At 55.8% G+C, this 15,125-nt stretch overlaps 1 protein-coding gene across 3 annotated transcripts; it reads right to left on the bottom strand.

The window, feature by feature from the left end:
- Positions 1-714: 714 nt before the first annotated feature.
- sh2d5 (SH2 domain containing 5) lies at positions 715-11,584 on the bottom strand. Of its 3 annotated transcripts, XM_031905573.1 has the most exons (10): positions 11,497-11,584; positions 11,016-11,096; positions 9,542-9,622; positions 9,254-9,328; positions 7,465-7,605; positions 7,120-7,338; positions 5,584-5,758; positions 4,626-4,710; positions 3,238-3,397; positions 715-2,332 (listed from the first exon to the last, which is right to left on the bottom strand). In XM_031905573.1, the coding sequence occupies exons 2-10, from the start codon at positions 11,073-11,075 to the stop codon at positions 2,102-2,104; spliced, it is 1,227 nt and encodes a 408-aa protein (XP_031761433.1). In that variant the 5' UTR covers positions 11,076-11,096; positions 11,497-11,584; the 3' UTR covers positions 715-2,101. The 3 variants fall into 3 exon arrangements, with proteins under 3 accessions (XP_031761433.1, XP_031761435.1, XP_031761434.1); XM_031905575.1 differs by lacking the exon at positions 7,465-7,605; XM_031905574.1 differs by lacking the exon at positions 11,016-11,096 and having other exon boundaries at positions 11,497-11,573.
- Positions 11,585-15,125: the final 3,541 nt, after the last annotated feature.

Here is a 15,125-nt window from a genome sequence, read left to right as displayed (position 1 = left end):
TGCCCCCTGTCCCCCTCAGTAGGTGCCCCCTGTCCCCTCAGTAGGTGCCCCCCTGTCCCCTCAGTAGGTGCCCCCCTGTCCCCTCAGTAGGTGCCCCCTGTCCCCTCAGTAGGTGCCCCCTGTCCCCTCAGTAGGTGCCCCCTGTCCCCTCAGTAGGTGCCCCCTGTCCCCTCAGTAGGTGCCCCCTGTCCCCTCAGTAGGTGCCCCCTGTCCCCTCAGTAGTTGCCCCCCTGTCCCCTCAGTAGTTGCCCCCTCAGTAAGGGCAGATTTCCCCTCAGTAGTTGCCCCCTCAGTAAGGGCAGATTTCCCCTCAGTCGGTGCCGGCGTTTCTCCCCCAGATGTTTCTTTGTCCCTCCCCCGCACCGCGTTACTTGTTGCCTAGCAACCGGCTCCGACGCAGCGCGATGACGTGCTTGGTGCAAGGGACCGGCTGCCAATACTCCGCCTGAGCGGCGCGGAAAGTGCCCGGTCCCTAGGGATTTACCCTGTGTGTGTTATTAACCCTAAACTGCCCCCCGCTGGGTACTGATACCCCCCATTCCACCAAGAGGCCACTTTCCTGGGGGGTGGGGCAATTGTTTGTAGTGACAGTAAGTAGCCCCCGGCGCAGTTTGGTAGCCATAAACACACGCACAGTTCCTGTGGGTCCTGAATGACTCCCCCCCGCCCGTTACTAACAGCACACACCATAGCAACCAATGAATGAGGAGTCAGTGCCAGTGGGAGGAGATTTATATCCACTTGGGTCTGTACAGCACCTATTGCCCTGCCCTGGGGTAACATCTCACTGTTTGTGCCCCACAGATACCCCGGGGCTCAGACTGAAACCCAAACTCCAGCCGCCCCTTCCCCACAGGAACCTGTGTTTATCGGGGGGATTCAGGGACTATGTACAGTAATTACAGGGAGTATCTGCCCCTGAGTGCCGCTAATACCCCCACTGACTGAGCTGCAGGGAGTATCTGCCCCTGAGTGCCGCTAATACCCCCGCTGACTGAGCTGCGGGGAGTATCTGCCCCCGAGTGCCGCTAATACCCCCACTGACTGAGCTGCAGGGAGTATCTGCCCCCCCGAGTGCCGCTAATACCCCCACTGACTGAGCTGCAGGGAGTATCTGCCCCCGAGTGCCGCTAATACCCCCACTGACTGAGCTGCAGGGAGTATCTGCCCCGAGTGCCGCTAATACCCCCACTGACTGAGCTGCAGGGAGTATCTGCCCCTGAGTGCCGCTAATACCCCCACTGACTGAGCTGCAGGGAGTATCTGCCCCCGAGTGCCGCTAATACCCCCGCTGACTGAGCTGCAGGGAGTATCTGCCCCCTGAGTGCCGCTAATACCCCCACTGACTGAGCTGCAGGGAGTATCTGCCCCTGAGTGCCGCTAATACTCCCTGCAGCTCAGTCAGTGGGGGTATCTGCCCCCGAGTGCCGCTAATACCCCCGCTGACTGAGCTGCAGGGAGTATCTGCCCCCCGAGTGCCGCTAATACCCCCACTGACTGAGCTGCAGGGAGTATCTGCCCCCGAGTGCCGCTAATACCCCACTGACTGAGCTGCGGGGAGTATCTGCCCCCGAGTGCCGCTAATACCCCCACTGACTGAGCTGCGGGGAGTATCTGCCCCCGAGTGCCGCTAATACCCCCACTGACTGAGCTGCAGGGAGTATCTGCCCCCGAGTGCCGCTAATACCCCCACTGACTGAGCTGCAGGGAGTATCTGCCCCCGAGTGCCGCTAATACCCCCACTGACTGAGCTGCAGGGAGTATCTGCCCCCGAGTGCCGCTAATACCCCCACTGACTGAGCTGCAGGGAGTATCTGCCCCCGAGTGCCGCTAATACCCCCACTGACTGAGCTGCGGGGAGTATCTGCCCCTGAGTGCCGCTAATACCCCCACTGACTGAGCTGCAGGGAGTATCTGCCCCCGAGTGCCGCTAATACCCCCACTGACTGAGCTGCAGGGAGTATCTGCCCCCGAGTGCCGCTAATACCCCCACTGACTGAGCTGCGGGGAGTATCTGCCCCCGAGTGCTGCCCCCAGTTGCCAGTCACAGCTCATAGCTACAATAAAGACCCCCAGAGCTTACAGTCACTTCTATGTTATGTTATGTCCCAACTTCAGTTTGGGGGGTTTCCTGGGGTGTAGGGGGGCAGTTCTGTGCACAGGGTCCTTGTGGGTAACCGTGGGAGACTTGTGACGACTGCTCGGCGCTCGGCTCCTGGGGCTCATAGCAAGGGTTAATACGACCGGGGGCGAGGGGGTACAAGAGGCTGCTGTCGGAGCCCGAGTGATGCCCCACCAGGGCTGCCAGGCTCCCAAACTCCTCCTGGAGGTGCTGAAAGAAATAAAGGCAAACTAACCCAGCGGAAGTGTCTGAGCCCCCCTAGACCACCGCCCATTCCCCTCTAGGAAACCCAACTTGGCCACCGCCCATTCCCCTCTAGGAAACCCAACTTGGCCACCGCCCATTCCCCTCTAGGAAACCCAACTTGGCCACCGCACATTCCTAGAAAACCCAATAGAGGATCACAGTATATTTCTGCCCTGGGGGGGGGTATCTGTTCTTGCCCCTATATTGGGGGGAAAGCTTTCTTACCCCGAGTTCCTACTTAGTGACAGGTCCATACTGGCCCATGGGCCCCCATATTGTACTGAACCCACCTCCATAGCCCCCCAGCATGGCCCACTCCCCAGCAGAACCAGGGCAACCCCCCCCCCCCCAATTACTGGACCCTCCATACCGAACATGTAGGAAATGTGAGGTCGCTGTGGGTTCCCCACTGATTGGCTGGGCTATATAATGGGGTATTGGGGGGCAGTTAGTAACCCTTGGGCTGTCTGGCTCACAGTCTAGAACCACTGCCATAGATATATTGCCCCTATGTTTTCCATTTGCATCAGCTGTAGGGACCCCGAGCCGGACCATTTGGTTCCAGTGCTCCAGAACAGCTCAAGAACCCAGCGAACCCAATGTGCCAGAATGTTCCCCCTTTACTGTCACCGTTACCGACATTAACCCTCTCTGGCTGATACAGCCGGGCGCCCCACAGCTTAGTACAAACGCCCAATGTTTGTGCTGGGTAGGTGCCCCTACTGACCCGCCCTGACCAACTGGCACCCAACACTGTCGCTTCCCTCTCTCTGCCACCCACGCGCCACAGAACCCACACGTGTACATACCGTGTAGCAGGTGGGACCCCCTCAATAGGAGAAGCCCCTTTATCTAAATAAATCACCTACCTCCAGGTGGTAACTGCCTTCCTGCCCCTGGCACACACTGTAAGGAATGACCCCGCACTGCGTCTTTGTGAACAGTGTCCAGCGGCCGAGAGACACGGGGTCTGTGTGAAGGAAATACGCCCCCAGTCTGTCTCGCTGCAGGAGATACATGGCTGCTTCCCTGGAGAAGGAACAGGCACACGTAGGTAGGTAGGTAGGAAGGTATGTGCGTAGGTAGGTATGTGTATAGGTAGGTAGGTAGGTATGTGTGTAGGTATGTATGTGTGTAGGTAGGTAGGTAGGTATGTATGTGTGTAGGTAGGTAGGTATGTGTGTAGGTAGGTAGGTATGTGTGTAGGCAGGTATGTGTGTAGGCAGGTATGTAGGTATGTGCGTAGGTATGTATGTGTGTAGGTAGGTAGGTAGGTATGTGTGTAGGCAGGTATGTGCGTAGGTAGGTATGTGCGTAGGTATGTATGTGTGTAGGTAGGTAGGTATGTGTGTGTAGGTAGGTAGGTAGGTAGGTATGTGTGTAGGCAGGTATGTAGGTATGTGCGTAGGTATGTATGTGTGTAGGTAGGTAGGTATGTGTGTAGGTAGGTAGGTAGGTATGTGTGTAGGCAGGTATGTGCGTAGGTAGGTATGTAGGTATGTGCGTAGGTATGTATGTGTGTAGGTAGGTAGGTATGTGTGTAGGTAGGTAGGTATGTGTGTAGGTAGGTAGGTATGTGTGTAGGTAGGTAGGTATGTGTGTAGGTAGGTATGTGTGTAGGAAGGTATGTGCGTAGGTAGGTATGTAGGTATGTGCGTAGGTAGGTATGTGTGTAGGTAGGTATGTGTGTAGGTAGGTATGTATGTGTGTAGGTAGGTAGGTATGTGTGTAGGTAGGTAGGTATGTGTGTAGGTAGGTAGGTATGTTTGTAGGTAGGTAGGTATGTGTGTGTAGGTAGGTATGTGTGTGTAGGTAGGTAGGTGTGTAGGTAGGTAGGTATGTGTGTAGGTAGGTAGGTATGTGTGTAGGTAGGTAGGTATGTTTGTAGGTAGGTAGGTATGTGTGTGTAGGTAGGTATGTGTGTGTAGGTAGGTAGGTGTGTAGGTAGGTAGGTATGTGTGTGTAGGTAGGTATGTGTGTGTAGGTAGGTAGGTGTGTAGGTAGGTAGGTATGTGTGTAGGTAGGCAGGTAGGTATGTGTGTAGGTACAGTATATAGGGGTTACAGTACACAGCACTGTGCATACTGACATACAGTGACAGTAGTGGGAACAGGAAGTGCACAGGTACAGAGCCACGGGGGCAGTTCCCGGGCACGCAGAGCTTACAATCTAAGGGCAGGTCTGGCACATCAATGTCAGCTCTCTGGGGAGCCAGGGTACAGGCACAAAGCCTCCTGGGAAATGAGAGGGGCCCTACCAGTTCATTCCCTCACAGAACCAGACACCGTCCTGCAGCCTCTCCATCTTCTCAGAGAGTTCTGGTAAAATCCATTTCGGTGGGTCTGAAAGAACCAGATACACAATATCACTATATATGTTATATACCCCCCCCCCCCGGGTAAGTGAATCCAATCTCCCCCCAGTACTTACCCAGGTACAGAGCTCTGATTCTCTGTACTTCCTGCTCCTGGGCTGCTCTCTTTCCCATGGTCAGGCAGGAACCCCCCCCCTGGGTAAGTGAATCCAATCTCCCCCCCAGTACTTACCCAGGTACAGAGCTCTGATTCTCTGTACTTCCTGCTCCTGGGCTGCTCTCTTTCCCATGGTCAGGCAGGAACCCCCCCCCTGGGTAAGTGAATCCAATCTCCCCCCAGTACTTACCCAGGTACAGAGCTCTGATTCTCTGTACTTCCTGCTCCTGGGCTGCTCTCTTTCCCATGGTCAGACAGGAACCTCCCCCTGGGTAAGTGAATCCAATCTCGCCCCCAGTACTTACCCAGGTACAGAGCTCTGATTCTCTGTACTTCCTGCTCCTGGGCTGCTCTCTTTCCCATGGTCAGACAGGAACCTCCCCTGGGTAAGTGAATCCAATCTCCCCCCAGTACTTACCCAGGTACAGAGCTCTGATTCTCTGTACTTCCTGCTCCTGGGCTGCTCTCTTTCCCATGGTCAGGCAGGACCCCCCCCCCTGGGTAAGTGAATCCAATCTCCCCCTAGTACTTACCCAGGTACAGAGCTCTGATTCTCTGTACTTCCTGCTCCTGGGCTGCTCTCTTTCCCATGGTCAGACAGGAACCTCCCCCTGGGTAAGTGAATCCAATCTCCCCCCCAGTACTTACCCAGGTACAGAGCTCTGATTCTCTGTACTTCCTGCTCCTGGGCTGCTCTCTTTCCCATGGTCAGGCCCCTCCCCCTGGGGGTAATTATGTACTTACCCTCTTGCTCTCTGCAGGTCTCTAACTCGGCAGTCAGCTGCATGTGGGACCCAGGGCTGCGATAGGCTCCGGAGCGCAGGACTTTGCTGCGAATCGCTTTCTTCCGTACCAGGGTGGGGTAACAACTGGCAGTGCCCAGGGAGGCGCTTCTGCTCACACTGGGGGGCAAATCCGCCTGTTGCACAGAAATATCCAAAACGGTAAAATAAAGGTAATATTACTGGCACGGGATTGGTGCGAGAGGTTCTGTAGAGCTGGGCTGTACCATTGGGCAAAGGTATTAAAGGAGAAGGAAAGGCATTTTACTGCCAATAGATTCACCACATTAGTGCCCCCTAGAGACTGTATTTATTCTGCATAAAGCTTTACCTGCCTGAGTAACAGCCCTAGCAGCTCCCTCTGTTGGTTTAACATAGCAGCCGCCATTTTAGTTTGGTCTCAGTAGCTTCCTGCTGCAGCTCTGGCGCTTATAGCTCAGATTACAGCAGAGAGGGGAGGGGGAGAGAGGAATGAACTGAGCATGCTTGTGCCGTGCCCTGATGGATTTTTCTGAGAGCAGGAAGTCTGACACAGAAGAACATGTGGCACAAAAGGAGACAAGAAATCCTGTGTTTCTTTTGATAGAGGACTCTGCTCCTGGGCTGCTCTCTTTCCCATGGTCAGGCAGGAATCTCCCCCTGGGTTAGTGAATCCAATCTCCCCCCAGTACTTACCCAGGTACAGAGCTCTGATTCTCTGTACTTCCTGCTCCTGGGCTGCTCTCTTTCCTATGGTTAAGAAGAAGAGCAGGAAGTACAGAGAATCAGAGCTCTGTACCTGGGTAAGTACTGGGGGGAGATTGGATTCACTTACCCAGGGGGAGGTTCCTGCCTGACCATGGGAAAGAGAGCAGCCCAGGAGCAGGAAGTACAGAGAATCAGAGCTCTGTACCTGGTTAAGTACTGGGGGGGAGATTGGATTCACTTACCCGGGGGGAGGTTCCTGCCTGACCATGGGAAAGAGAGCAGCCCAGGAGCAGGAAGTACAGAGAATCAGAGCTCTGTACCTGGGTAAGTACTGGGGGGAGATTGGATTCACTTACCCGGGGGGGGGGGGGGGTTCCTGCCTGACCATGGGAAAGAGAGCAGCCCAGGAGCAGGAAGTACAGAGAATCAGAGCTCTGTACCTGGGTAAGTACTGGGGGGAGATTGGATTCACTTACCCAGGGGGAGGTTCCTGTCTGACCATGGGAAAGAGAGCAGCCCAGGAGCAGGAAGTACAGAGAATCAGAGCTCTGTACCTGGGTAAGTACTGGGGGGAGATTGGATTCACTTACCCAGGGGGAGGTTCCTGCCTGACCATGGGAAAGAGAGCAGCCCAGGAGCAGGAAGTACAGAGAATCAGAGCTCTGTACCTGGGTAAGTACTGGGGGGAGATTGGATTCACTTACCGGGGGGGGGGGGAGGTTGCGCAAACAGTCTCTGGCAGTGTATATGGGGTGCCCAGTGTTGGGGTATCAGGCAGTTCATAGATATATAGGGAGAGAGAGATACTCACGGATATGGGGGCCCCTGGCTCCTCCCCTACAGACAGAGGGACCCGCCTGAATGATATCAGGGCATTGACACTGGGAGACACCACTTCAGGGTCCAATGGCTCCCGCCCCACCCCGGGGCTTTTCCTCGGTGCCGAGAGGGTGGGACCCCGATGCTCCGGGTGCCGGGCCAAGTACTGGAGCTGGAAGGCGCGGCACAACAGCAGGTTCAGCACCTGGGCCTGGGGGGCGAGAGGAACCGGGGGGGCAGTTATAGATGCCGAGCAACGTGGCACCGGCGCCAATGACAATATGGGTTACCGACTGCGCAGGAATATTGGCCCCCGGGGGCCCCCGTAGCTCCGTACCTCACTAGGCTGGCCCCCCACAAACAGGTGGCAGAAGAGTTGGGGGCAGTGGGGGTTACGGGACACGAACGCGAACTGGGAGTCGTCAGGCCGGAAAGTCGTGTAGTGAATCCTCCTCAGCGCGTGGGCCATTAGCAGCGCCTGGAATACGGGATGGGAAGGGTCACTTACCCCTACCTACCCTCCTGCCTACTTACCCCTGCCTACCCCTACCCACCCCTACCTACCCACCCCTACCCACCCCTGCCTACCCCTACCCACCCCTGCCTACCCCTACCCACCCCTACCTACCCCTCCCTACCTACCCCTACCTACCCCTCCCTACCTACCCCTACCCACCACTGCCTACCCCTACCCACCCCTACCTACCCCTCCCTACCTACCCCTACCCACCACTGCCTACCCCTACCCACCCCTGCCTACCCCTACCCACCCCTGCCTACCCCTACCCACCCCTGCCTACCAACCCCTACCCACCCCTGCCTACCCCTACCTAGCCCTGCCTACCCCTACCTACCCCTCCCTACCTACCCCTACCCACCCCTGCCTACCCTACCCACCCCTGCCTACCAACCCCTAACTACCCCTACCCACCCCTGCCTACCCCTCCCTACCTACCCCTACCCACCCCTGCCTACCCCTACCCACCCCTGCCTACCCATACCTACCAACCCCTACCCACCCCTAACTACCCCTACCCACCCCTGCCTACCCCTACCCACCCCTACCTACCCCTGCCTACCCCTACCCACCCCTACCTACCCCTGCCTCCCCACCCCTACCTACCCCAACCTACCTACCCCAACCTACCAACCCCTACCTACCCCTACCCACCCCTGCCTACCCACCCCTACCTACCTATCCCTTATAATACATGAGTGATACTCAGAGTTCCCTGTATAACTCAGCCTGCAGCCTTGTGCCTTTATATGGGCACAGAACCCCTCAGTGACTGCTAATATCCTTATCATTTACAGTAGGGGGTACATTATCCCTTATAATACATGAGTGATACTCAGAGTTCCCTGTATAACTCAGCCTGCAGCCTTGTGCCTTTATATGGGGGGCACAGAACCCCTCAGTGACTGCTAATATCCTTATCATTTACAGTAGGGGGTACATTATCCCTTATAATACATGAGTGATACTCAGAGTTCCCTGTATAACTCAGCCTGCAGCCTTGTGCCTTTATATGGGGGGCACAGAACCCCTCAGTGACTGCTAATATCCTTATCATTTACAGTAGGGGGTACATTATCCCTTATAATACATGAGTGATACTCAGAGTTCCCTGTATAACTCAGCCTGCAGCCTTGTGCCTTTATATGGGGGGCACAGAACCCCTCAGTGACTGCTAATATCCTTATCATTTACAGTAGGGGGTACATTATCCCTTATAATACATGAGTGATACTCAGAGTTCCCTGTATAACTCAGCCTGCAGCCTTGTGCCTTTATATGGGGGGCACAGAACCCCTCAGTGACTGCTAATATCCTTATCATTTACAGTAGGGGGTACATTATCCCTTATAATACATGAGTGATACTCAGAGTTCCCTGTATAACTCAGCCTGCAGCCTTGTGCCTTTATATGGGGGGCACAGAACCCCTCAGTGACTGCTAATATCCTTATCATTTACAGTAGGGGGTACATTATCCCTTATAATACATGAGTGATACCCCCAGAGTTCCCTGTATAAGGAGGGGGCGGGGTATCTGTTCTCACTAATTGCCCCTAATTCCTTATCACTAACACTGGGGGTAACCTGCTCCTTTTGGGGATAATTACCTCTCCCTCTGCATCGTACATCTTCACCCCCAGGAGGCAGAATCTCAGGATAACGGGTCTCCGCCTGGGACAGTCCTGTGAGACACAGAAGCAGAATGGGACCCCCATGTTTGATGAAATGTTCCTCCTGGCGCCGGACCCCACAATCTGACCCATCGCTGATGCACAAAGGGACGTCCCTGGGGGGCCGGTACTGGGAGTCTATCAGAACCTACAATGGATCCAGCCCTGAGTGTCAGCTCTGTGGCCCGGTGCTGATTTGGCCCCAGGGGGGCGGGGGGGACTCACCTTCAGGAAACACATCTGCTCCTCAATGGTCCAAATTCTTCTCCGCCAATCGGATTCCCTTACGGCAAACGACCCGACGTACTGAGGGGGGAAACAATACTTAGTGGGGGGCAATGGGGCAGCGAATAATTACCCTCCTCACCCCCCGGCTACTTTCTATTGGCTCCCTTATACCCCTCCCACACCCCCCATCTCCCTGACAACCCCCCATCACCCTTACACCCTGTCTGTACCCCATTTTCCCCATCTTTTCAGGTTGCCCCCCAGTGGCCATTACCGAGTCTCTGGGCAATTAGCCTCACAGATTCTGCCCCCACATAAGAGGCAAGACTTTGCCCCGCCCCCCGTGCCACTGGCCCAACTCAGGGCAATAAGTCTGTCCCCACACTGTGTGACCGGGAACAATCTGATTGGGACACAATGATTAAATTGTAGGAGTTTGTTCCTTCCTGCCAGGCCCCGCCCCCCTGCTCGCCCCTCCGTGCCTTCTGGGTAACAGCGCTGCCATAGGGGGAGTGGCTGTTCTTGAGCCTAAAATAGATCAGTGGCAGCTCCGTCTTCCCTTAGGGCCAATATTTCATGTGCAGCTGGGACTCTCCCTGTATGGGAGGAGCCATAACCTCTCAGCTCCTACAGCCCCGCCCCCTGTCTCACTCATATCTGTACATTAAAGGGGAAGTATTCTAACAGTATTCTACTGATTCTCTGTACTTCCTGCTCCTGGGCTGCTCTCTTTCCCATGGTCAGGCAGGAACCTCCCCCTGGGTAAGTGAATCCAATCTCCCCCCAGTACTTACCCAGGTACAGAGCTCTGATTCTCTGTACTTCCTGCTCCTGGGCTGCTCTCTTTCCCATGGTCAGACAGGAACCTCCCCCTGGGTAAGTGAATCCAATCTCCCCCCAGTACTTACCCAGGTACAGAGCTCTGATTCTCTGTACTTCCTGCTCCTGGGCTGCTCTCTTTCCCATGGTCAGGCAGGAACCCCCCCCCCCCTGGGTAAGTGAATCCAATCTCCCCCAGTACTTACCCAGGTACAGAGCTCTGATTCTCTGTACTTCCTGCCCCTGGGCTGCTCTCTTTCCCATGGTCAGACAGGAACCTCCCCCTGGGTAAGTGAATCCAATCTCCCCCCAGTACTTACCCAGGTACAGAGCTCTGATTCTCTGTACTTCCTGCTCCTGGGCTGCTCTCTTTCCCATGGTCAGGCAGGAATCTCCCCCTGGGTAAGTGAATCCAATTTCCCCCCAGTACTTACCCAGGTACAGAGCTCTGATTCTCTGTACTTCCTGCTCCTGGGCTGCTCTCTTTCCCATGGTCAGGCAGGAACCTCCCCCTGGGTAAGTGAATCCAATTTCCCCCCAGTACTTACCCAGGTACAGAGCTCTGATTCTCTGTACTTCCTGCCCCTGGGCTGCTCTCTTTCCCATGGTCAGGCAGGAACCCCCCAGGGCAGGGGCAGGGGATATAACTTACCTCTGTATATTTAGTAATGAGTCGCTCTTGTGGGCAGAAACTCTTTGTCTCCTTTTTCATAGTTAAACAGAGGATTTGCCCCTGGAGGGTCAAAAGGGTGAAATCTAGTTAAAGGGCCAGTAACTATATGAGAGACAGTTGCCCCAGTGCCCCAGAGCCGCCATGACAGCAGCACAACTGTGTGTAAGAACTAATCCCATTGTATCCTACAGAGCGTACGTGCCCTATTGGTTGCCCCCAGGCTGCACAGCGGGGTATTTATATAAACTACAGTCTCACTCATGTAACGTTTGGCCCCTGGGGGCCCCTCTGCTAAAGGGACTTACACAGAAGCCAGAGGGGGGGCAGCTGATCCCAACCTGCCCCACACTGGGGGTAATTGTTCCTCACATGGCAGGAGGGTGGGGCAGTTGCCCCAGGGGCACAGGGGCGCTGACTCGGTGTATCCTCCCCCCCCTCCCTGTCACCCCAATATCGGTACCTTGGGGAGAAACTATCGGCCTCTTCGCAACATCTGATCGGGATCAATTCGCTCCGGTTCTGCCCCGGGATCCGCCGGCCCCTCCTTATCTGCCCCGCCCCCCTGGGATCCGCCCCGCCCCTCCCGCCTCACCTGAATTGTCCCGCCCCTCCTGCCTCACCTGAGCTGCCCCGCCCACTCCGGGGTATATGTACCGATCCTTCCCCCCCCACACTGCTCTGTATGTATTAGTGCCCCCCAATCTGCCCCCCTGAAATCCTGAGACACCCCCCCCTGCGCTGCACTTCCAGCTCTGATTGGATGCGGCTCTGCGGGAGTGGGCGTGGCTAGGGGTTCAGTGACACTGGGGCCCCGCTGGGGAGGGGCTTATACAACCCGTGCTCCTTTTACTGGTGTGAAACTACAACTCCCAGCTGCGCAGGAAAGGGGCGGGGCTAAGGAGACATTGGCCGGGGCCCCAGTGGGACTGACTGTGTACCTGCCCTGCAGGGGTTAATGCAGTATTCACATAATGTGCCCTGTGCCCCCCAGCTTCTTACAGGCTGAGATATCGGGGTACCGGAGATGGGCAATGAGGGAGGGGCCAGATAGAGCGTGAGGGGAGGGGCCAGATGGAGAGTTAGGGGAGGGCCCAGATAGATAATATGGGGAGGGGCCAGATGGATAATATGGGGAGGGGCCAGATGGATAATATGGGGAGGGGCCAGATGGATAATATGGGGAGGGACCAGATGGAGAATGAGGGGAGGGGCTAGATGGATAATATGGGGAGGGGCCAGATGGAGAATGAGGGGAGGGGCCAGATGGAGAATGAGGGGAGGGGCCAGATGGATAATATGGGGAGGGGCCAGATGGAGAATATGGGGAGGGACCAGATGGATAATATGGGGAGGGGCCAGATGGAGAATGAGGGGAGGGGCCAGATGGAGAATGAGGGGAGGGGCCAGATGGATAATATGGGGAGGGACCAGATGGAGAATATGGGGAGGGACCAGATGGATAATATGGGGAGGGGCCAGATGGAGAATATGGGGAGGGACCAGATGGATAATATGGGGAGGGGCCAGATGGAGAATGAGGGGAGGGGCCAGATGGAGAATGAGGGGAGGGGCCAGATGGATAATATGGGGAGGGGCCAGATGGAGAATATGGGGAGGGACCAGATGGATAATATGGGGAGGGGCCAGATGGAGAATGAGGGGAGGGGCCAGATGTAGAATGAGGGGAGGGGCCAGATGGATAATATGGGGAGGGACCAGATGGATAATATGGGGAGGGGCCAGATGGAGAATGAGGGGAGGGGCCAGATGGATAATATGGGGAGGGGCCAGATGGAGAATGAGGGGAGGGGCCAGATGGATAATATGGGGAGGGGCCAGATGGAGAATGAGGGGAGGGGCCAGATGGATAATATGGGGAGGGGCTAGATGAATAGTGAGGGGAGGGGCCACACAGCTACTGAATGAGCCCCCAATGATCCGGGATTCTTATGATAAGTAAATAGCTTGAGGGTTCCGTGGGGGAGGGGCTGCAAATTCTAGCTGATTAGCTCCTTCCCTCCCTGCCCCCCCCCCCCATGGGCCCCAGGTTGACACTTTCGTTATTGCTGCAGTGTATCACTTACCTGTTTGTCCCGCCCTCCTCTCTGGTGCTGCAACTGCTGCCTGGTTACTAGGGTGTCTGGAACCATAGCAACAAAGTGACCATCAAAACTGAAGAGCTGCAAAGTGTCCTTGGATATCTCCCATATGCTGATACCTCCAAGCTCCCCCCACCCCCAACAACTGCCCCACACCTCATATCCTTCTTGTGGGCTGAAGCCTACCCCCTGCTTGTAGCAAATGGAGTGCCATGGGGGGGGGGGGGGGTATTAAATATAAGAGTTAAACTGTAAGAGTTATTGACAGTTGCTGGTACTTAGTCTGTACCCCCCCCCCCGCTGGTACTTAGTCTGTACCCCCCCCCGCTGGTACTTAGTCCGTACCCCCCGTCCCGCTGGTACTTGGTCTGCACCCCCCGTCCCGCTGGTACTTAGTCTGTACCCCCCCCGCTGGTACTTGGTCTGTACCCCCCCCGCCAGCTGGTACTTGGTCTGTACCCCCCCCACTGGTACTTGGTCTGTACCCCCCCCGCCAGCTGGTACTTAGTCTGTACCCCCCCCCCGCTGGTACTTGGTCTGTACCCCCCCCCGCTGGTACTTAGTCCGTACCCCCCATCCCGCTGGTACTTGGTCTGCACCCCCCGTCCCGCTGGTACTTGGTCTGTACCCCCTGTGCCCCCTTCTCAGCGCATGCCAGGGCTGTGTCTGTATTAATCCAGAAAGGGGGGGCATGTGGTTGCCTGGGGGTTCGGGGAGACTTCTGTGGTCGTTGCCAATCAGCTCCTTACAGTGGCTAATGTGGCCAACATCACCCCCTCGCCCCCCAACAGTGCCCTGTTAGACAAAATCTGCTTTGCTGTTATTTCCCAATACCAATGGCAAATAAGAGCGGGTGTAGGGGGCAGCCCAGCCTGGTGCCCATTTCCAGAGGGGGGGGGGGTAAGTTACCATGAATGTTAATAAATCAAAATCAGTCATTGTCCCGTTGGACCCATTGAACCCCCATTCTCAAGCTCTCTGCCCCCAGGGTCTCCAGTGGGTCCCCCCCCATACCAAGGTCACATCAAACCCACTTACAGCTCAGTTCAAGGCGGTATCGGGGCCCCGGTGGCACATCGCTGGCACAGGACTCGGGGCCCATTGATGCGGCTCTGTAGAGGCGGGGAGCAATGCCCCGTATAGGAGGCTAAAGGACAATCCCAACTGCCCCATGACAGTCACCCCTCTCTGCAGAGCCTGGGGGCAGCCCATAAGCTGAGTGCCGCCCCCCCCAGTATCATTTGCCCCTCAGTCCCACTGTGGGAGGAGCTCAGATTTTTACCCCCATTTGCGGCAACACCGACGCCTCACAGCCGGTTCCGCTCGCTCCCGATACCCAGAGACCAACACGGCGCCGAGTCAGTCTCAGGTAATTATTCCCCTCAATCCCCCCAACATTTCAGCCCATAACAAGTGGAAGTAAATCCCCCCCGACACTTATTCTGCAGAAAGCTTTTCCTGCCTCTCTGTTGGTTTAACATAGCAGCTGCCATTTTAGCTCAGTCTCAGTAGCTTCCTGCTGCAGCTCTGGCTGCTGGTAGCTTAGATTACAGCAGAGAGGGGAGGGGGAGAGAAAAGAGAGAGGAGAGGGGAGGGGGAGAGAGTTGCGCAGACTCCTGCCCGGGCCCTGAAGGATTTTTCTGAGAGAGGAAGTCTGACACAGAAGAACATGTGACACAAAAGGGACAAGAAATCCTGTGTTTCCTTTGATAGAGGCCTCAGTGCCGCTGGGAGGGCTTATGGCTGTATTTACACAGAGTAACAATTACGAATTCAGTTTGTTCTTGAACTTTCTGAAACTGATTCTCGTTCAGATGAATCGGCAGCACTTGGTATAAACGAGTAGGGGCTCCCCCAGTCCTTCTAATGGTTAATGCCGGAGCCCCCGAACCTTTCGCTTGGAAACATCACTCAGCAGTTCCTAAACCAGCGGGTCCTGAATCAATGGCCCGGGTGTGGGGTCCCGCCCCCGCAGGAAGGGGAGGAGCAT

This window comes from Xenopus tropicalis, chromosome 7 (assembly GCF_000004195.4).
Source record: "Xenopus tropicalis strain Nigerian chromosome 7, UCB_Xtro_10.0, whole genome shotgun sequence".
Lineage (NCBI taxonomy): Eukaryota > Metazoa > Chordata > Amphibia > Anura > Pipidae > Xenopus > Xenopus tropicalis.
Note: the sequence above shows the minus strand (reverse complement) of the source record. Positions and strands in the feature narration are given on the sequence as shown.